The following is a 21,749-nucleotide window of genomic DNA, read 5'->3' on the forward strand; positions in this document are numbered from 1 at the left end:
TAATCGCGTATTTAAAAATTAAAAGAGTTTTCAACAGAATTAGTTGAGCCGTTTTTTAATAGTAATATAAAAACTGGAAAAAACTGAATCAACAGAATCATAAAAGTGGATAAAACGCATCATCTGCCTATGGAGATAATGATCGTTGCAGCTTATAAGCTGCAATACATGTTCGAAGAATAAACCGTGAAGGCTAACAAGACCTTTTTTTATTGTTTTTCTGCTCTGGGAAATTAGTCGTGTGGACTACAGGGGTTGCACTCACACGACTTCAGTACCACACCGATTATGTACTGCCAATTTATTCGACTGAATTATAGAGATCACTTTTGGCATATAATTATTAGTTCAGTAAAATAATACATTGTGGTATGCAAAAGGTCGGGTAGTTTTGATTTTTTCCTATGTTGTTAGTGTTAGGCCCATGACTTAAAATCCAAGTTTTCCACCTCGGGGTGCCAAGGCGCGCCGCGGGGCGCGCCACTTTTTAATGAAATATCGAAAATTTGACCATTCCTAAGTGAAATCTCGCGAACGGTTTATTTTACAGAAAATATTATTTTAATAAATTAAAGGGTAATAAATTTGTGACAGTTTAAGCCCAACACCAGGTTTGTAGCGTAAATAATGGCTGAAATACAAACCTTCAAAATAAACCAATTTTTCAAAGATTTGTGAAAATCGTGATTTTTTTAAAATATTTCCACAATATAATTGTTTAAATCAAACGCTGTATAAATTAATTGTGTATGTTAGTTTATTTGCTATAAAAGAATAAAAGAAAGTATTAATAAAATTATGAAAGAAAGAATGAAAAGTGTGTTTGTAGGAGTTATATATTAACATTTTTTTATCAATGAATGTCCTATTTAGTTAAAACAATACAGTAAACTTTGGAAGTATTTGTTACAAATAACGATAACAGTATCTATTTAAAGTTTTCGCATTTTTGATGGGCCAGGATGGAAATGCTCAAGCTCTGCCTGATGCTCCTTGTTCTCTTCATCCAGTGGAAAATTTAACTCTCCTATATCTTCATGTTTAGAGTTATTTATTGACGCCAGCATGTCGTCTTCGTCTTCAAAGCTCCCCTCAAACGGATTTATTTCCGAAACGTTTTCGCAAGATTCTCCTAGAGAACAGGTGCATAGAGAAGAACATATAAGACCAGCTTTACGGCAACCACATGAGTTCTTGCACGCTTTCTTACAATTGCAAGATATCATTTTAAGAAGGGATTCAGGAGCTGCATCTCTGTCCATTTTGAGGGGAGAGAGCCCAAATCTGGTAGATACCCAGCCCCATTCAAGAGGGTTTTTCTCTTGACCTAGCCACTTCTGTATCTTAAAAATGATACTTTTAAGCAATAACCATGCACGAACATTCAGATCATTTTAAACAACAAATCTGACAATAACATGACAATAGAATTAATTTGTTTTTACTAAACTACTAACACTCAGCTGATCAATTAATAATGCAGGTTTACCAACCTATATCATCCCAATTATCTTAGTTAATTTATTTTGAAGATCTATAATTCAGCCATTATTTACGCTACAAACCTGGTGTTGGGCTTAAATTGTCACAAATTTATTACCCTTTAATTTATTAAAATAATATTTTCTCTAAAATAAACCGTTCGCGAGATTTCACTTAGGAATGGTCAAATTTTCGATATTTCATTAAAAAGTGAAAAAGTGTTTTCCACCCCGCGGCGCGCCTTGGCACCCCGAGGTTGGATTTTAAGTCATGGGCTCAACACTAACAACATATCCAAAAATCAAAACTACCCGACCTTTTGCACAGCAACCCCATATTTTCATACATATTTACTGGATTATAATGAAGTTTTGAAAAAATTACTATTCCTTATATTTCCTTAAAAGCGAATTTTCTCTTTGAGGAAATATAAGGAACAGAAATTTTTTCAAATCTTCATTGCTTAATTGGCTTTAATTATATGCCAAAAATGATCCCTAAAAAATTTAATAAGCTTTATGGTTTGAATTTCTCAATTTTTTATCGATTTTTATCCCGAAAACTAACACGTTAAAAGTTATTTGAGGTAAAAATGCATAGAACCGTTAATTTTCAATCGTTTTTTATTAAAATTTCTTTACAAAAACTATACAAAATTTACTGAATATAGTAAGTATATGGCAAAATTCCTTATATTGATTTATAGGATCGATGCACTCTGTAGGAAATTTTCGTATAACACCAATAACTCGAATTTATAAAAAGGAAATTAGCTAAAATCTAAACTACATTGAAAAAAAGCAAACACAAATATTGTTTTAAAAAATATTAAAAAACGTTTATAACTAGAACATTGCAATTATTATATATAAATTAAATAAATTTAAAATTAATATTGCAAAACTATAAAAATTGCAACGACAAAATTTGCAAATGACATTTTAATCTGAGCATAAATATATAAATTTTTTTAGTATCTCTATTTTAGTTATTTTGTTTTTTTTAAACAAGCATTTACTATGCTTGTTTTCTATGCTGTAAAGTCAGATGGTATTTGCATAGCATTCAATAGAGCCTTTTGTATATTCATACTTTTGTATATTTTTACTTTCTCCTTTTCACAAACTAATATTTTATGTTAACAATTTTAGAGAAAAATACTTTTTAAATCAAAGTTTTTTTTTGGCTAGACAAATTTAAATGATAAGAAAATAAATTTTTTTAAATAAAGATCAAAGCTACTCAAATTTATATACCATATATATATACCATATTAAGTCGACATTTATCTATAACTCGGGTTTTGATTAACATGAAAGGAAATTTGGCATTGAGGCCCGGGTATAATGTGTCGATAAGTCCATTTTCTTAAGCAAAAGTTTTTCGTGGGGTTTACGATGTTGATTTCCACACATTCAATTAGCAGAAACTTGGGAAACGCGAACAATAGCCGCGTTTTCTTTCCAAAGTGTGTCCTTATTTCAACCCAGTCGGGTAAATTCCTTTAGTCTCACACAATCCTTTTACCTGCCCTTTGCTAGGTTCTATCATAGAAAATATCCACTAAACATGACAGAGACGAGAAAGTCAGCTATTTTGAAAAATGGAAAAAAATCGTTGTATATGTCATCCAGGCGGAATACTCGATCGTCTCACTTCAATAAACACTGAAATACTTTTCGATGCCTTCCGGAGTACACCTTAATCCTCAAGGTCTATTAATAGTAATGGCCAGAATTAATCCACTAACCTAAGTAATATTATCTAAATAGAAGAAAAAACTAGAATATCAAGTAAAACAAATTGAACCAAAAATTCTTGGCACCAAAAAATTTTCGGTTTTGGCTCGGTTTTTTTTTCTTAAGGCAAAGAATGGCAAAGAAAAATTTTAATATAAAGTAGAATGAAATAACAAACTTTGTTATAATTTACTTATTCCGCCATTTCACTAAAATTAACTGTCTCAAACATAGACTTTCAATGCATTACAAAATTTTCCTATGGCAGCGCGTTGTTGAAAGTAGTTTGACTGTAAAATTTTATTTTCTGTAAGACTGTAAACTGTAAACAACTATATTTATCCTTCGACTTAGTTAAAACACACAGCTGCAATTGATATGATATTAAATTATAGATATCATTTAGAACAAATACAAAGATTATTTCTTTTAGTACCATTTTCTACAAGTATATTATACAATCGGAAAAACATACAAACAGAATTTTTACTTTTCTAACTATATTTATAAAGTCTAAGTTCCTATAGCAGTAACAAATACTTCATGAAACACCTTTCAAATTTTTCTAAGAGTATTTACCTAGAAAATAATCGATAAACAGCAAACAACAAGAGCTGTATGGGCAGAAGGTTGCGTAGACTTCTTCCCTCCCCAAAAAAGTTTTAACTTCCTAGAATATTTCGAAGCAAGTTGGTTGAGATTACGATAAATAAAACAATAACTTGAAGCTACCTAGAAATTTGTAAACTGTCTGAAAATTAACAGTATTACAGAAATTTTTTCGATACTAAACGAGAGTAAATTTGCTTTAAATTAAGGTAGTACGAACACCAAGGCAATTTTAGATTTAGGATTGAAATTATTTTTACCTTATTTTCAAATTTGATGATGAATTTTGTTATAACTTCATAAATGTAGACGAAAAATAATATTAAAATTTTTCGATGTCAACCTTGGCTTTCGAAATATCGAAAGCTAAATGATTAAACAAAATTTTCAATTGTCGATATTTGGAAAATTACTCCAGATATTGAAAATTTTTATTCTTACTTTTCGTCTTATATTAATAAATTATAACATAATTTATCATCAAAATTGAAAATATATATTTTTTAAAATTTGTGTTCCCACTACCGTGCTCATACATCCTTAATTAGTCGGGCACAACGGTTTTTTTTTTTTTTTTTTTCAATAAATTATTAAGTTTTTAATTTTAATTTAAAAAGTTGTCTTTTTTTAATTTCCACCAACTAGTTTTGGAGAAAAAAATATGTCTACTTTTGAATTAATGCATTATTTATTTAAATAATCGGGCAACCCCTTCCTAAAATTTTCAGAATTGATTTGGACTTATTTCAACTTCATATGAAAAAATCAAGGTTTTTATTTAAAATTGCCTTGGTGCTAGTACATCCTTAATAAAAAAATTCTTATGGAATCTATCGAAAAATAGACATCTATTAAAATTTGACTTTTTATTCCGCCGGTAATTTTTAGGCTGCTTAAAAAATCTTATTATATTCCTAACTATCATTTTGATCATTTTTACGGGTTTGATTGTGAAATATTCGGTCGTGTTGCTGCTCTGGATTCTTGGACAAATACATAAACGATTTTACAAGTAGCACATAGTAAAAAGTTTTACGTTCTAATTTTTCCTAGATTTTTTCTCGTTACTGGTTGTCCTTTTTTTAAGTTGTTTATGGAATAAAAAAAAATTTATATAATACTTTGCAGATATCACGAGAGATTTTTTTTTGTCGTAGAGAGATACATTTTTCAGTGCCAGAAAACTTTATTCATTTTATACACAATCTAAAATGAATTTTTTTCTCTTTGAAATATATATCGACACTATTTTTTTTTTTGGAAATAAAAGATGTTTGAAATTTATATTTGAAATAAAATAAAGTCCTTGAGTTGATACAAATCTATGCCATCGAGATAATTTTTTAAATTGGCCTGTCTAAGAAGTATTAAGATTAAATTTATGAAATATAAATGCTTGAAATTTCTTCAAATTGTACAATTTCAATTTAATGACAAATATTATTTTGAACAAAATAGAAAATTTGATATTGGCACTCACATGGTTGCCTTGTAAACTAGCAAACGATGGGCAATTCTATTCAAATCTGAAAATCGCAAACTTTGTTAAAGTAGTTGTTATGCTACAATATTGTCAAAAAGTTTTGGATCATATGCGCGGTAAAAATAGATAAGCTTGTAGTGAAATGAGCCAAAATTTTTGTTTATGACTGTGTCCGCGGGGGCTGCGGGAATACTCTACGAATCTCTACTTATTTACAATACTCTGCTATATTTGTTTTTGGGACAACACATAATTTTCTACTCTATTATTCAAAAATATTTTAACTTTGCGTTATTACATCTCAACATTGAAAAGGTCAAAAATTATTTTGCCCTTTTTTTAATTCGGGACAAATACATCAATGAACAGTTAGTTTTTTGAGAATTTCTGAAACTTGTTTAAAACACAATCTCTCCAATGCTCTCCGTGCTAATTTTTCGAACTTTAATTAAGTTTATCTCGAGTTAGAGACGGGTCAATTGACCTCAAATTTTTATGATAATTGTATTATAATATCTTTAATAAGTATACCTACAAAAATTTATAATTTTCTGACATAATGTCCATAGCACGACAACTACCTTAATTCAAAATTTCTATCTGTAGCTAATTTTTTTGTAGCTATGCCAGACACTTACATAAATGGATTTAATAGATGCTTTTTTTAACAATTTCGTTGAAACTTTTATTTTAGAGTGTTCTTTACGAACAAAATTTTCTTTTAATATCTAAAAAAGTTATAGTTTGAGCTCTGAATTATGTTCATTTTTACCAAGTGAAATTTTAAGCAACATTTAAGTCAAAACGCTTCACACTTTATAACATAAATTTTATACATTGTTTTTTTACTTTTTATTTCACATTTCAATAAAAACCTTTCATATTAAGCATTTCTTTTTTGTCTTTTGGTAAAATACAACACAATATAAACAAGTGAACACAAACAATTGGTTAATTACACAATCGTTTGTGTTTTTACGTAATGTAAGTAAAGGAAGATAGTCACTTTTAGATAGACACAGTCGTATATATATAACACGGCTGTGATGCCAAAGACACATGACTGATATTCTCATATAACATATACTAAATAATGTTCGAACCTAATTAGCGCCTTCGTGGGTAAACAGTGATGTTTTCGAAAAAATTCCAACAAAAGTAAACATATTTTTTACATTTAAACTTTTGCTCTGTCTCTAACGGTTTACAAGATGTGGGACTCAAGACTCAATTGACCTATATGTAAAGTCAATTGACCTGGGTAAGCTTAAAAAAAGTCAGCTTGGTCGGTATATTATTTCGATTTTCAAAGATATTTTTCTTAAAAATTTGCATGGATACCTAGGCTGAAATTTAAACCACATAATCTTTGAGTAACAGTCTACATATAAAAAAATTTTGACGCTTTATATCAATTATTATTGCCATGCTCAGACATCCTTAACATATTTTCTTAGAAATTTTTTTTTATCACACAAAGAATGTTAATAAATAACCATAATAGTTGTTAAAATTACAAAATTATTTTAACTTCAATCAGTGACACAAATACTTTACTTAGGAATTATTTTCTTAGTCTTAGAAATCTTTATGTTTCAAAATGATCTAAAGATATTAAAGAGTATTTCAACTTTAAGTAAGTAAAGTAAGACAACTTTATGAGTTTATTACATTAACGAATGAACATCTCGTTATATTATAAATGCGAAAGTAAGCTTGTTTGTTTGTTTGTTTGTTACGCTTTCACGCTTACACTAGCGAATGGTTTTTAATGAAATGATATAACAGAATAACACATGAACTATAATTTATAAAGATATAATTAAAAAAATTAAAAAATTTAATTTAATTTGACATTTGACATTACCATAAGATATCTGTAAAAGTAGTCATTTAACATTACCATAAATTACAGATTTCTGTAAAAATAGTCAATATAAATTATTTCACGGCCATCTTCTCTGATATACTCAATGAATATTTACGACTATTGTACATTTAAAAAAATAGAAATCCTTACATATATTTTACCTGTGTAAAACAATCCTTACCATTATTTCGAGTGTTATAGAAAGGGGAAAAGCGAGAGCAATCTTTATCAATCTTTACTTTTAAACCCAGCGAAGCAGGTGGGTATCACTCTAGTAATAATATACATTTTCGTAATGAATTCAATAAATCCGATATCACATAATGTATGCATGGAAAGAAACTTTTGTTCTAATTTAATTTTCTTAATTGACTTGAAATTAATGCAGCAGCAACAACGCTACGAGCACAGCAGCAAAAGCAAGAATACACATATAAAAAAAACACACACACTCACTTTGCATTTACTTTATAATACTAATTTACCTCATGAAATAATTGAATTACTTTCGTCAAAGTTTTGATGTTAAAATTTACATAGTTAAGTACATGACAAAATCATTGTACCATATTTATATTATCATTTTCATATCTCTAATGGAAAAACTATATTTTCTTCGAGGCGTTTTTTCCTTAAAAATTGGTTTTTATATTTTTTCATTGAAATCTATAGATTAATCAATAATAAATGAAGTATATAAGTATAAGAAAGAAAACATACGTTTAGTTTACTTCAGAATAATCTGTATTTTATGTAAAAATATACCGATTTCCTTGGTCTAAAGTGACGACTTGAAAAAAAAAATTTATAAATATCAAATATGTGTGGGAGCGAAGGTAATATCAAGACGCCACAACCTTACCATGCATTGTCATCCAAACTAAATGTTCATGCAAATTTTCTGCTCAATCGAAAACCGGGAAGTGGATCAAATTTGACTTGCAAGATTTGATTACAGGCAGACAACGGGACAGGTGAAATTAAATAAAATAGATAGCCACGTAATAATAATAGATAGCCACGTAAAACTGCAAATCTGTGAATATACCAGGGAGGATCATTCGAGAACATTTACTGAAACATTTAATAATAAACTTTTTCCTTACATTTTGTTAAAAATTAATATGATAAATCTTAAATCATATATGAGTTATGATAGATGGCGACTGGAACTTGAGATGGTCCACAGTCACTTTTTTGACAAAATATTGTCAATAATTACATTCTTAATAAAACTGTAAATGGATATATGTTTTATTAAAAAAATAATTTACATAGTTTATTTTCCTATTTGTAATTGGCCTGCATGGGCAACTAGATTCCTAAGATAGCCTATCATCTATGTTTTGAAATTTAGTTTTTTTAGCGAGTTTCCAAAGTGGCGCAAAGTACAAAATTTTGAATTTTTTCAAAATATAAATATTTTTGTATTTTTTGATCAGTTTTAAGCAAAAGAGTACTCTTGTAATTATTTCTCTAGACGCTTAGTTTTAGAAATAAAAATTTTAAAAAAATTAAAAATGCAATATCCGATTTTAAGAAAATGAGTTATTTTTTCAATCTCAGAGGGAATTCGCTTATCTATCGCAGCTCCTGCACTACAAATATGAAAAGATTATTAAATTTGTGTTACCAGCGAATAAGTAATTATTTTAATCATAGCAATTTCGGGAAAAATTTAACTAAGAGAATTTATAGCGTTTTGAAGTTAAGTGGGCCTTAATGTACGACTCGACTTCTACCACACCAATTGATAACTACTCAAAAGTAAAATAATTTTTAATGCCTAAACATAAATATCCCATCTCCAAGTAGTAAAACTTTCATTTTAAAAAAGATTTAAAATTATTTTATCTTATTAACAATAATTGTTGGTAGTTAGTTAGTTATGAAAGTTAGTAAAACATTTTCCTCTACCATTCCTTTCCTACACATTTATATTATAAACCATCCCCGTAAATTCTATATGGTAAATAAAATTTTCCAAACAGTTATTAACACAACCTGACGCTCGACTCTGTCTGTCTCTCGCAAAGCAAGCACACAGTGTGGAAATGCAATCAAAACTCAATTACAATGTTATGTTATAGTATGAAAACACATATAATAAAATATTATAGTATATTTTGCCTGTACACAATGTCCATTTTATTTTCATTTGGTATCATAATGATGCGATGCAACGACCAAAAAAGACAGTAAACTCATTACATGAAAACGTGAAAATGTTTTAAAATTATAATTGCTGTATATAAAAATATTTTGGTTATTTAAGCATGATGAAAAATAAAATTTTTATATAGACACGATGCGATGATACGTTTTAATTACCACAAAAATACCACAGCTTATTATTATTTATTTCCCGTTAGTTTTCAAGAATTTATTTATGTAATCTCTGCAATCAGAAGTGGAATAACCACTGAAGTTAACTTTTTTTTATTTAAGACACATTTTTCAATGGCGTGAAATCATTATTTGATTGGCGTGAAACTTCATAATTTTTTTAAGACTCCTCTTAAATATTCATTGGTGGAAAAAAATATTTATAAAGAAAAGCGGTTTTCCAGATAAGAATGGTTAAAGTTACAATTGAATTTCAAGCACTGCGATTATACCCTTTACTCTATCGATTTGAAATTTGGATATGTTATAGGTACTCATATTCTTTCTGCCATTCTTTACTATTATTTTTCGAAAATCCGGTTCATTTTCACAATTTCACACTTTGGTACTTTTTCGTATTCCACTATACCTGGATGAGAACAATAAAAATTGGGAAAATATCAGGATTTTCCAAAAATAAAAGAAATCAAGGCAGTAAACAGTAAAGAGTATAATCGAAGTGCTTAAAATTCAGTTGTAACTTTAACCATTCTTATCTGGAATGCCGCTTTTCTTTATAAATATTTTTTTCCACCAATGAATATTTAAGAGGAATTTTTAAAAAATTCTAAAGTTTCATTCCAATCAAATAATGATTTCTCGATATTGAAAAATGTGTATAGAACCGTCCTCCCATGTTAAATAAAAAATATTAAATTACAAGGAAAAAATTTTTTATAATACTTAGTTTAAGTCTTTCGATCATATCTTAGGTACCGTGTAAATTTTTATGAAAAAACTGTTCAAAAATGTTAACATTTATTAAAAGTATTACGAGAAAGTAAGATCCTACCAACTTTTCACGAATTTTTTATCCTGCCAGTTATCCATTAGCTAGAGTGAAAAAAAACTGAAAATTAGTTTTTCGAAAGATTCAGATTTCTTTAAGAAAGTAAGTACTATCAGAAAAAAAGTCAAATATTTATTTTATTGAATTAAGGTGATCCTTTTTCCGGCAATATTAATTTTAAAAAAAAGTTAAACAACCGATATAAAGCTTGAATGGAACCAAAGGCAATTATTTGAAAGCGCTTCTGCAAGAATTTACTGCTGGATCATTGTCCAAATAATGTGGATGAATTTTTTTCTACCAACCTATAACGTTAGGTATAGGTGGAATTGGTATATGAGGATTGGTCTAATAAAAATTAGTATTAGGTATTATTATTATTAATTTCCATTTTTCAAGGCTGCTTTAAAAAAAAAAGTTTGATGTAAAAATCTTTCTACAATTTTCATGAGTGCATCGTTTTATTCTTTATTTTATTCTGGTTCTCGAGATACCAACTTCACGAGAATCAAATTTAATTTATTTATATCTTGAAATTGGCTGATAAAACGTTCAAATTCATCCGATTTTTATAATTTTGGATTAAAGGTACATGTTTTTGGTTAAAGTTTAAAACAAACATTTTTGTCATTTTTCTCTATTAAAAAAATCCTAAAAAACAATCTTTTTTCCCTTAATTTTCATGTAAAATCGAATATTGCTTTCCAAATAGTTTCCTTTACAGTTGATAGATAGGTCCATAATACCTGAGATTGTGAGACCGATGCTTTCAAACCAGTAAATAAAATCGTCACCTCTGTTTGTATAACATCACCTTGTAATCAATGAATTACTAAACATCAATTTACAAGAATAATTAATTAAAATTTAATTTATAATACCCGTAAAATAATCTCGATTTTAATCAAGTCCAATAAGAATGAATTAATATTTTTTAAATTTTTATTTTTGTTGTTGTTACAGAATTATATGAAGAATGGGCATTAACAAATATTATAAATAAAGATGCAATGGAATATGAGAATCAAGATCAAGATAGTGTAAATTTTACAATAAAATATCTAGGGAGTACACTTGTAGAGGCAGCAAGCAGTGAAGGTGCTACAGCCGAAGCAATCAAAACAATACTACGTGTGGCTAAAGTTAGTGGTAAGAAGTTACAACGTGTACTAGTCAATGTATCCCTACGGGGTATACGTATTACAGATCTTTCAACAGATGAAGAGCTACTTGATATATCTATTTATAGGTAAGTCGAGCTAGAATATTATTTATTAGGATACACGGAGAAAATTTCATGGTTTTTAATAAAATGTTAACCATCAATGTTAAAGAGACTTTCTCATTTAAAATTTTCAAATAATCAATTTTTTTTTTTATAAAAATGTTCCTTAGTATAAAAATTCTCACCTAAAATTGTATGAAGAAATTCGGAGTAGAAAAAAAGATATAGCCAGCCATATACGTATTACGGTACCTGTGTATGATTCAAACCGGTTTCCATACAAAGCGATGCTTTGTAAACCCAAACGAGTTATTTCTCGAAACTACGTTATTCAAACAGGTACGCCGTTTTTCTCATAGTGTACGTGTCTTTATCAACCAAAAGGTTTTTGATTCGTTATAACAAAAACTAGACAATAAACCTCTAAAAAGTTAGAAAACTAACCCCCCTTTGTTTCAGCAACTGAGTTATACGTCTTATTTAGTCCAAAGTTTATAAAAGTTCTAACACTCGAAGAAGCAAATTTTGATACTTTTCGATATAGATGTTCATAAAATTATCAAATTACTCGATTTCCACAATACTATCTTACTTTTCTACTACCCGACCGTGAGCGACTATCTAGACTAGTTCTAGGCTAGATCTAGACTAGATCAAAGTGGGCAATTCAAGTAGTAAAACTTTTTCAAAACTAAGGCAAATTTTATTGAATCTGTATTATTTATTGTAATATTACTTGCAAAAAATGTATTTAAAAAAAAGTCATTAATTTTTCTCCGTGTCCATTTTTGTTTTGGAGCTATTTTATAAAACATACAAGTTCAGTGCTTATGTTTGGTTTCAAACAATTGATATTCTCTACTCGTTTTGTGCGAATCGATTAGATTTTTATCGAGAAAGATGTCAACTTCAAAAGAGGGATATTATACAAAATTTTCTAAACTAAAAGTAAAATTTACCTCTCATTCTCAAACAGTATAATTTTTTAAATTTGAGTCATCAATTAGTGAATTTTGAAATAACACACTTACACAAAGAAAAACCTGCGAAAAAAATTTATAATACGCATCAGTTCAAAACTAAACATTCGAATAAGTAATCCAAAAAAGCTCTGTTCTTGATGAGTAATTCAAAAGAAATGGAGAGAGGGGTTGATTAAAATTCAAACAATACTTAAATAAGAAAATGTTATTTGCGTTTCACGCATATGTAAAGTTAAAAAAGACATCTTGTAGTTATTGTGAAATAGTAAAGAACTATTGAAACACGCTATATATTATCCAGCAAAACATTAAAGTCACATGCAAAAACTTTCGTTTTATAAAATACATTGATAACTTGGAAAAACATTAAATTATGAACCGGAAATAAGTATTTCCTGAATAAGAAACTTATTCCTTCTCTATATTTTGATTTTTGTTTATTTTACAGAATATCATACTGTTCAGCGGATGCATCCCACGATCATGTGTTTGCGTTTATAGCAGCGAATGCGAATGAAACAATGGAATGTCATGCATTTTTATGTCCTAAACGTAAAGTAACACAAGCTGTGACATTAACGGTGGCCAAAGCATTCAATGCAGCATACGAGGCATGGCGAAAGAATGAGGAGAAACGGAATTTAATCATTGGTGAATGTTCAAAAAGTATTGAAGCGTCAGCAAATCAAAGTTCACAGCAAGCGACAATCGTCCGGTCGGAGAAAGGTCATGATGATGACATTACTGACAAGAATAGTAGTATGCTTATTGACTTTAATTCGGATATGACTGAAAATGAAAATTTACACCACAATTCTTGGGTTTGTTTTTGTTTTGTATTTTTGTTTTTCATTTTTCCTTTTTTCTTGTTTTTCCATTACAAATATTATTTTTTCATTTTTTATTCATTTACTTATGTTATTTTTAGTTTTATTTTCTTTATTTTATACAGGGAGTTTAATAAATGTTTAAAAAATATATAAGTGTATGATCAAATTGGCTCTAATTTGAAGGATACATACTTAAAAATATTTCTTTCAAATTGGCTACTTTGTAACCTTCAAAAAATTGAAAGCATTTTAGATGTTTTATGCGTTTGTGTGTCTAATTAGTGCTTATGGTTGTTGTTACTTCCAAGAGAATTGACCGAAATATAGTTTTTGACATCGACGGTAGTTTTAACCAAAATGATTCTTAACGTCTGAAGTTAATTAGACACAAAATGTATCAAGTTTGCAAATTCAAAGAGTTTAAATCTCGGTTGAAAAATTTTTGAAAATGAACAGTATATGCGCTATAACCGTTTTTGTGAACAGTTTCCATTTCCAGTATAAATTATTCAAAATCTCTGAAATTCTAAAATTAGAGCCACTTTATTTACCTTCATTGTTTATGTACATTAGTACTTCCAACATATAAATATTTAATATCGGAAGTAGGTATACATTTATTATTTTGGTTTGTTTTATTTTTTCAAAAATTACAAACAATAAAAACCACGCTGCAATGGTACGGAAAAAACGCGTACGAAATGGCTGTGTCGAGGAACAATCGCAGCTAACGCAGCCATCTCTCACAAGATTTCTTCCGTACACCTATCGGGTTACGAGTCACATTATCTTAAATATTAACAGTCAAAAATGTATAGGATAAAAAATATTTAGACCTTTTGATCCACCATCCTGACCGTTGTTTAATATAATGTGACCAACGAGAAGCAAGATGTTATTGAGTCGTCGATCGATTGCGTTATTGATGTATAGGGTGAACTATTTTAATCTATTGCTAATAGCTTGTTTTGTATACTTGAGTTGTTTTATCGAGGCCAACTTTTTGAACTTTAAATTATGTTTTTGAGCCTAATAGTACAATTTAATTGATTCGAACTTACATATTTGCTAAATATAAGTTATTTTAAAATCAGAATAAAAAGATCGAATTACTTAAATTAAAATGTGTGCTTTAAATATGTACTTTGTTTTTTTAAGTATAGTTAGTTTATCAAAAAATAACTTAAACAAAAGTTGCAGAGTTTGATGATGGACATCATGTTCTGACATCAGATTGGACGTTCGGGTTCTCCGGATTTCTTGAATAGTCAATTAAAGTCCTAAAAGAAAAGATAAAAGACATTTTTTATTTAAAACATTTTTTCGAAAATCGTTAAACTTACAAATATGCCATTCTTGCATTTAATCGAAAAAAATAGACTAGCATTAGAGTAATTTTTTAGACAAAAGTTATCAAGGAAAAATTAAAGGTCATTCGACTGTGTTAGTAACTTTTTATCCCAGGTACATTTTCAAGATCATTTAAAGATAAAGGCCATCAACTTTCTAATTTAAAGTGTTATTCTATCTCTTACCTTTTAGGATCTAAATTTAATATTAAAGCAACCCGGAGAACTAGACTTTGCAACTTTTGTTAGAAAGTTGAGTAATTTTTTTATTGGTTAGCTACAAACCGAATTATTATAGCCATTATAGATTAAAATAGTCCACTCTGTATAGGATTCAATTGTAAAGAGCTCAGGACGGAAGATATGAAACTTGGTATTCTTAGACCAGGAAATATTTTGAAACATGAGTTGATCGGAATGCGGTTTTTTACAACTTATTCGTACTTTCATTTGGAAAAATGTAGTTTCGAATACACGCGTCCAAGTGCTTATATCTGGTAAAGTATTCGCCTAAGAAGAAAAGTCACTAGAAACTTTTTTATTTTGATAGACCTCGCACAAAATAAATGTCTAGTAGAGTCATTTTTCTTTCCAGACAATTTTATATATGTGTATATGTAACTTTAATTTCCCGTAGCTCGTTAAAAAGTTTTGTGGCCGTGAGAGCTTTTGATCAGAACGAGCTAAAGAGCATGTTCGGGGGGAGGGGGGTTGAAAAAGTTTTACAGAAAGCCATTTTCCTATCTTATCGTGTGGAGTCCTTTCTTTACAGTCTTGAGTAAAAACAATTTTCAATATGTAGCTTTTATGACCAAAAACTATCTTTGAATGTACACTCTCACTGCCGATATGGCTTTAATGGCGTAGACCATAGTCTGCCTCGGATGACGTGGTACGTTAGCAACGGCAAAAATGTCTCGCAATAGGGAATTTTCATGTATTTTTTTATATTTTTAATTCATTGTTTACACCGTTATAACAAAGTAAAAAATATAAATACTGCTTAAAAATGTTGTATTAAAGTGTAAAAAAAATATTTAAAATACATTATAATTTTGAGATATTTAAACACAGTTTTTTGGCGCTCTCTGTTGATGACGTATAAGTACGTGATCTGTCAATTGGTGACAGTTCAATGTATAATTTACACTTTAAACAAATGAATTTACAACACAGAATTTACACTCGTTATTATTAAGTTTTCTAATAAAAAGTCGTAGTACATAATAGTATAATTTAATGAAATACCATATAAAATGTAAGTAATTAATATCATACAGTGTGTCAACAAATTTGACAAGCCCGTACTATAATGTCACATCCGTATAAAAATTTGAGTTTCCATTTTAAAAATTTTTAAATGCCCTCACTGAATTTGTTAATTTTAAGTAATTAAAAAGATATTATTTACTAAAATAATGGTTTAGTTGAAATGTTCAGTCATTAAAGTTACGGAAGAAAAATATTTGAACCAAATTTAAATTTCATGAATATTCCCGATTATAACTTATACTTCTAAAAGCACGTGAAAAAGATTTTAAAATTATCAATTTCGGGAATGTGCATTTGTAAACGTAGTAAATGTAACCGCTCTCATATCCCAAAAAATCCAGCCGCAGCCGTCTTGAAAATAACTTTTTGTAACGATACTAGTTTCTTATATCAATAGTTATACCAACACAAGTTCAAAGAAACAAATTGATGTAAATGCATGACCTATTAAAACGCTTTTTCAGAAACATTCAGTATATATTTTGCATTAATGTAAGAATTTTCTTATATTTTTACAGGTGTGTTTTGACGAGAATGAGGACTCTATGAATAACATGATTCACAACAATACAACAAACACACAACAAATAAAACATCATACATGGGGTGAAAAGCAAACAATCAACTTACTTTCTTCATAGCTTAATATGGAAATATGCTCCAATAACAATAACAATAACAATAATAATTCAACAGTCATTTGTTAAGTCAACCTGTATGCACATATCATCATAGAAGAAACTGACACGACGATGAACAACACATGACATGGATAATTATAAAAAGCAGTTATAAAATATATTTAAAATTAAAAACAAATACTTACCTATGTGTGAAACATTTTATTTTGACTTAAAAAGGTTCAACGGACCTCGTACTCTCCTTTTTGGAGTGAAAAACGAAGTTTGGTCAATTATACACTATAATGGAGGACTGCATTACCTTGACTCGCGTGCTTCATTCTGCGTACGCCTGTTGCAAATTGAGATTACTATGGTCGTATTCGTACTTGAAGAGTAAAGCAAACTTCTAGTTTTATTGAACGTCGTAGAATAACAAAAAAAAAGAAAGAAAATCCACCAATTTGCACCTCGGTAATGCGAATATACAATGTGTCGCATTTAAGATGAAGGCACCCTCATATTTTCTTTATTTTTTGGAATATCGGTTTGAAATTTTGCACAGTCATACAAGGTGATGGATCATATTTTTTAAGATACTTAATACCGAAATCAGAATTTTAAACTCAGCCAACTACAAATTGACAAATAGGACAAATTCTTAATTTTTTGCCTAGCGTCAAAGATGGTTAGATATATCGAAAAAAATTAATAGAAAAAGTTGCTTAGAATATTTGTTTATACCCATATACCGATTTTCATGACAAAATTCACATTTTTAATTTTTCCATTATTTGGTCCACACTCATAACTATTGCAACTAGTTTATTGAATTATTTGAATACATAACACTATTAAATTATCGATTTGTCCAGTTTTTACATTCCATACCACACTAGTGATAAAAGTTTAATTTTATAACTAATGTGCTATGGAATGTAAAAACTGGACAATCCGCACATGGGTATAAAAAATATTCTAAGCTACTTTTTCTAATAATTTTTTTCGATATCTCTAACCTCTCTATGAATCATCCTGTTTGACTGTGCAAAATTTCAAATCGATATTCCTACAAATAAAGAAAATATTAGAGTCTTCATCTTAAATGCGTCACACTGTATATATATATACAGGATGGGCCATTTAAATCTATAAAGGCTAATAACTTGTTTTGCAGTTAACCAATCAAAAAATAACTTTAACATAAATTTCAGAGTATGATGCGAGGGACTATGTTCTGACATCAGATTGGTCCTAGTTCTCCGGGTTTCTTTAATATCAATTTAGAACTTAATAGATAAAAACTAGAGTAACACTTTAAATTAGTAAGTTGGAAAAAAGAAGCTAACATTTTTTATTTAAAACATTTTTTCGAAAATCGTTAGCTTTCGAAGGAAATGCAACTAGAAAATGTGTCATTATTGCATTTAATCGAAAGAAATTACGCTTGCTTTAGAAAATTGATTTAGTCAAAAGTTATCACAGATAATAAAGGTCATTCAAATGGCCACTATTGCCCTTGGCAACTTTTGGCAAAAGCATTTTTCTGTAACAGTTGTGTTTTTTTTCGAAATGCAATAATGACTTATTTTTAAGTCACATTTCCTCCGAAAGGGTACGATTTTCGAATAAATGTGTTAAATGTTAGCTTGTTTTAAAAGAGTCAACTTTCTAATTTAAACTGTTGTTATATTTCATACCTTTGAGGATCTAAATTGAATATTCAAGAAACCCAAAGAACTAGGTCCAGTCTGATGTACCCAACATGATGTACCTCATCAAACTCTGAAAGAAAAGTTAAAAACCTATACAACTATACGTTGCTCGTTTCAGAATTTAACGATAACTAAATTTGTAATTTGCTTGAACTTATAAAGAACACATAATATATAAAGTCTCAACGGTGATGTAATTAGTAATATTGTAACATAATCGTGATTGTGAGTGAAATTTTTTTCACCAGTCATTTTCTCAATCTACCGCCATGTCAAAATAAGATGTTTTTCTATTCTTTAATTAATTAGATTTTAATTCATAACAAACAACAATTCAAAACCTAACAACAACAAAATTAAGCTAATTAGAAATTAAACAAAAAGACATTTAATGAAAAAAAAATGTAGAAAAAAATGCAAAGTTAGAAAAAAATCCAACTGTGATATTTAGCAAATATATTTAACAAAAAAAAAAAACATAAATTTAAAAATAAAATGTTGGAATTTAATATAAATTCTAACTTTAAAAAATAAATAAATAATTATAAAATTGAAACTGTTTTTAATTAATTATTATTATTGTAATCAAATATTCTATATTATTAAATAACAAGCTGGATTCTTGTTTCTCTTTATTAATTATTTTTATTATATGTTGATGATTATTCTGTTTTTTATTAATTAATTTGCATAGTTTTCTGTTATTTAAATATTGTGTCATTTTTATTGTAAATAATAATTAAAAAATTAATTTCTAGAATTTTTATTAAATTAAACAAATTTTTAAATTAATTTATCATACAAATTGTAAACAAAAACACTGAATATACGATTTATAGGAGACAAGCTACTTTATTTTTTGTTCTGATAAAAAATGGCACTGCAGTTGGCTTTTCTGTAAAAATAACGCCTATGTTGAATCTTCAATTAATTATTTTATATGTTAAATATATGCTAGTTAAAATGATTCTTATATTCAGTGTTTTAATATCCAATATATGTAGGAATAGTGAAAATTCTGAAATATATTTCACTTATTCGCTCCGATCACGACATTAGAAGGACACTTTATGATCACATAATATTAATATATTAATATTTGTTTAAAAAACCTCAAAATTTTAAAGGTTTTATGTCTCACAATCAGCTATTGCTGTAAGTCGTATAACCCAATATACGATATAACGAAATGAACAACCAATCAAAAGTCATTTTGCCGATCAATTTCGCTATAACATTTAACCTGAGTTCTTTCTGTTTAAAGTGATCCAAATGATTCACAAACGCATGGTGCATGGAGCGAATGAAGTACAATATACAGATGATATTTCTTAAATAAATTTTATAATTTTCATATTTAACTTCATAAACTAATTAGACAAAGAATACTTGTTATCAGACCCGTGCTCAAGGAAGGAGTTTTGGCGGTCAAAACTCCTCCCATTAAGAATCTGTCCACATAAATTTTGAACTAGCAATATAGTCCTGTAAATGCACTCATTTATGAGACATATTCACTGACGAATCAGATATCTATGCATATTTTGAGGTCGGCACATTCTTTGTATTGTCTTTGAGTAATTCAAACCTGGATCTTGGCGAGGCTATCGAATGCGCGATATCTGCGATGAATACGACATAGAAGTGCGTAGCAGCATAACAGGCTCAATGTTCGAATACATTCAATGTCACAAAAAATGCACGGATTACATATAGTGTCATATGTAATCCGTGCATTTTTTGTGACACTGACTTTACATACCGATTCAGTTAAAGATTATAGTTCGAATTTTGAATCATCGAAATATTTTATCAAATTTAGCTTGTCTCTTTCTCGATAAAATGAAAATTTGGATGAAAACTCTTGCTCGACTTTTTGAACTAGAATATTCAATTTTGCATGATGATCCTCGTGGCATCTGGGTCGACGAAGTTGAACTTTGGCGAAAACGCATTGCCGGACGGAATACCAAAAATTCATTCGACGCACTCGATATTTGCAATAAAAATGCGTTTTGGCGTCGTCTCAAAACATACCTTAGATGGAAAAACTGAAGATCGGCTTAATGGTTTGCCCTCGCTCAATATACATAGTGTAGAGGTCAATGAAGAGTTTTGGAAAAGTTTTTGCTATACTTCACAGAATTAACTTATTGAAAAATAGTGACTGAATATCACACTTTGACCTAATAAAATGTTCTCTTATAACAAAAAATGGCGAACAAAAGTTTGAACCCCTCCCTTGGATCATTCCTGCACACGCCTGCTTGTTATTACGGCTTCTTTAAAATAAAGAATTTTAATATTTCATCATTATAACGGAAAAGCATGTGAATACCGATCCGCTTACATTCCACCCATAATGAAGTAATTCTTCGTTTTGAAAAAAACATCAATCACAGCTAATCATGATCTGAATATTCCACCCAAGCAATTGTCAGTAATTTCTTCTACATTGTTCCCTTTCAAAGCCCACGACTACACAGTCAACAAAATGTACATTTTCAGCCTGTTCAAGTATTCTTGGTTTAAAGTTTGAACCCAAAAATAAAAATTTTTTTATTATATCCCTATATAAAATATAAGTAATTTGAAGGAATTTTTGATGATTATATATTATTTAAATGATTGTTATTCAGTTCTCTTTCAACTGTAAAATAAATAATTTTACTATCAAATATATAGTTTTATATGAATTTAAATTTTAAGAATGATATTAATTAGTAAAACGAAAGTACTTCATTGCATATTTAAAATTGCACGCATATTTTATTTTTACATCCATCAATAAACTTAAAACAAAAAAATTTTTTTAAATAAATTTCACATCTGATGGTCAATTTTGATTATTTCAAATTTTACTGAAAGTATAAAGTGGTACATAGACGCTCAATATAGTTGTTCCTGTTCAAAATAATTTCGGTGTGCTGCGAAATAAGAAAGCGCAAGTTATTCTACACACTTGTCAATATTCGAATTGAATATTTAACGGCAAGGAGGATCTCGCGAAGTACGTATTTAAAAGAACATAAAAATGCTTGAAGCCTGCATATAATTTCATTCGGTTTTTAATAACAAAAACAAAAATATTGAGCTCTTATCAATCGCCAAATTTTTCGCTTTCATTAGAGAAAGATATGATTCCAAGTATTAATTCGATCATTGAACAAAATAGCTCGATTCGAGATTTAATTCGTGTGTTGGTACCTACTTAAATTGATCAAAACAATTATTTTCAATAATTCTATTTTTCTAAAAAAATTGATCAGAAAATTGCAATGTGTCATTTTATTACAGAGAATCAGTTCTTGAATCAAGCTTTTTTACGTTCAATACAAAACAACTTCGCTAGCTTTGAAGTAATCAAGACCCATGCGATTTGTTGCAAAGCATGTAA

The 21,749-nt window shown here is 28.7% G+C and overlaps 1 protein-coding gene across 2 annotated transcripts; it reads left to right on the forward strand.

Annotated features, from left to right (window-relative positions):
- Nucleotides 1-11,351: 11,351 nt before the first annotated feature.
- Nucleotides 11,352-17,171, forward strand: LOC123299739 (low density lipoprotein receptor adapter protein 1-B-like). Of its 2 annotated transcripts, none has more exons than XM_044882065.1 (3): nucleotides 11,352-11,607; nucleotides 13,015-13,387; nucleotides 16,536-17,171. In XM_044882065.1, exons 1-3 carry the CDS (start codon nucleotides 11,369-11,371, stop codon nucleotides 16,656-16,658), a joined length of 735 nt encoding a protein of 244 aa, XP_044738000.1. In that variant the 5' UTR covers nucleotides 11,352-11,368; the 3' UTR covers nucleotides 16,659-17,171. The 2 variants fall into 2 exon arrangements, with proteins under 2 accessions (XP_044738000.1, XP_044738001.1); XM_044882066.1 differs by having other exon boundaries at nucleotides 13,015-13,325; nucleotides 16,536-16,671.
- The last annotated feature ends 4,578 nt before the right edge of the window (nucleotides 17,172-21,749 follow it).

The sequence above is a fragment of the Chrysoperla carnea genome, chromosome 5, assembly GCF_905475395.1.
Source record: "Chrysoperla carnea chromosome 5, inChrCarn1.1, whole genome shotgun sequence".
In the NCBI taxonomy this organism is placed as follows: Eukaryota; Metazoa; Arthropoda; class Insecta; order Neuroptera; family Chrysopidae; genus Chrysoperla; species Chrysoperla carnea.

Excerpts from the sequence above, each read along its gene's own strand:
- LOC123299739 (XM_044882065.1), top strand. The coding sequence starts at position 11,369 with ATGGAATATGAGAATCAAGATCAAGATAGTGTAAATTTTACAATAAAA. Across the intron at positions 11,608-13,014 it reads CTTGATATATCTATTTATAG|AATATCATACTGTTCAGCGG; the intron begins GTAAGTCGAGCT and ends TTTATTTTACAG. Across the intron at positions 13,388-16,535 it reads ATTTACACCACAATTCTTGG|GTGTGTTTTGACGAGAATGA; the intron begins GTTTGTTTTTGT and ends ATATTTTTACAG.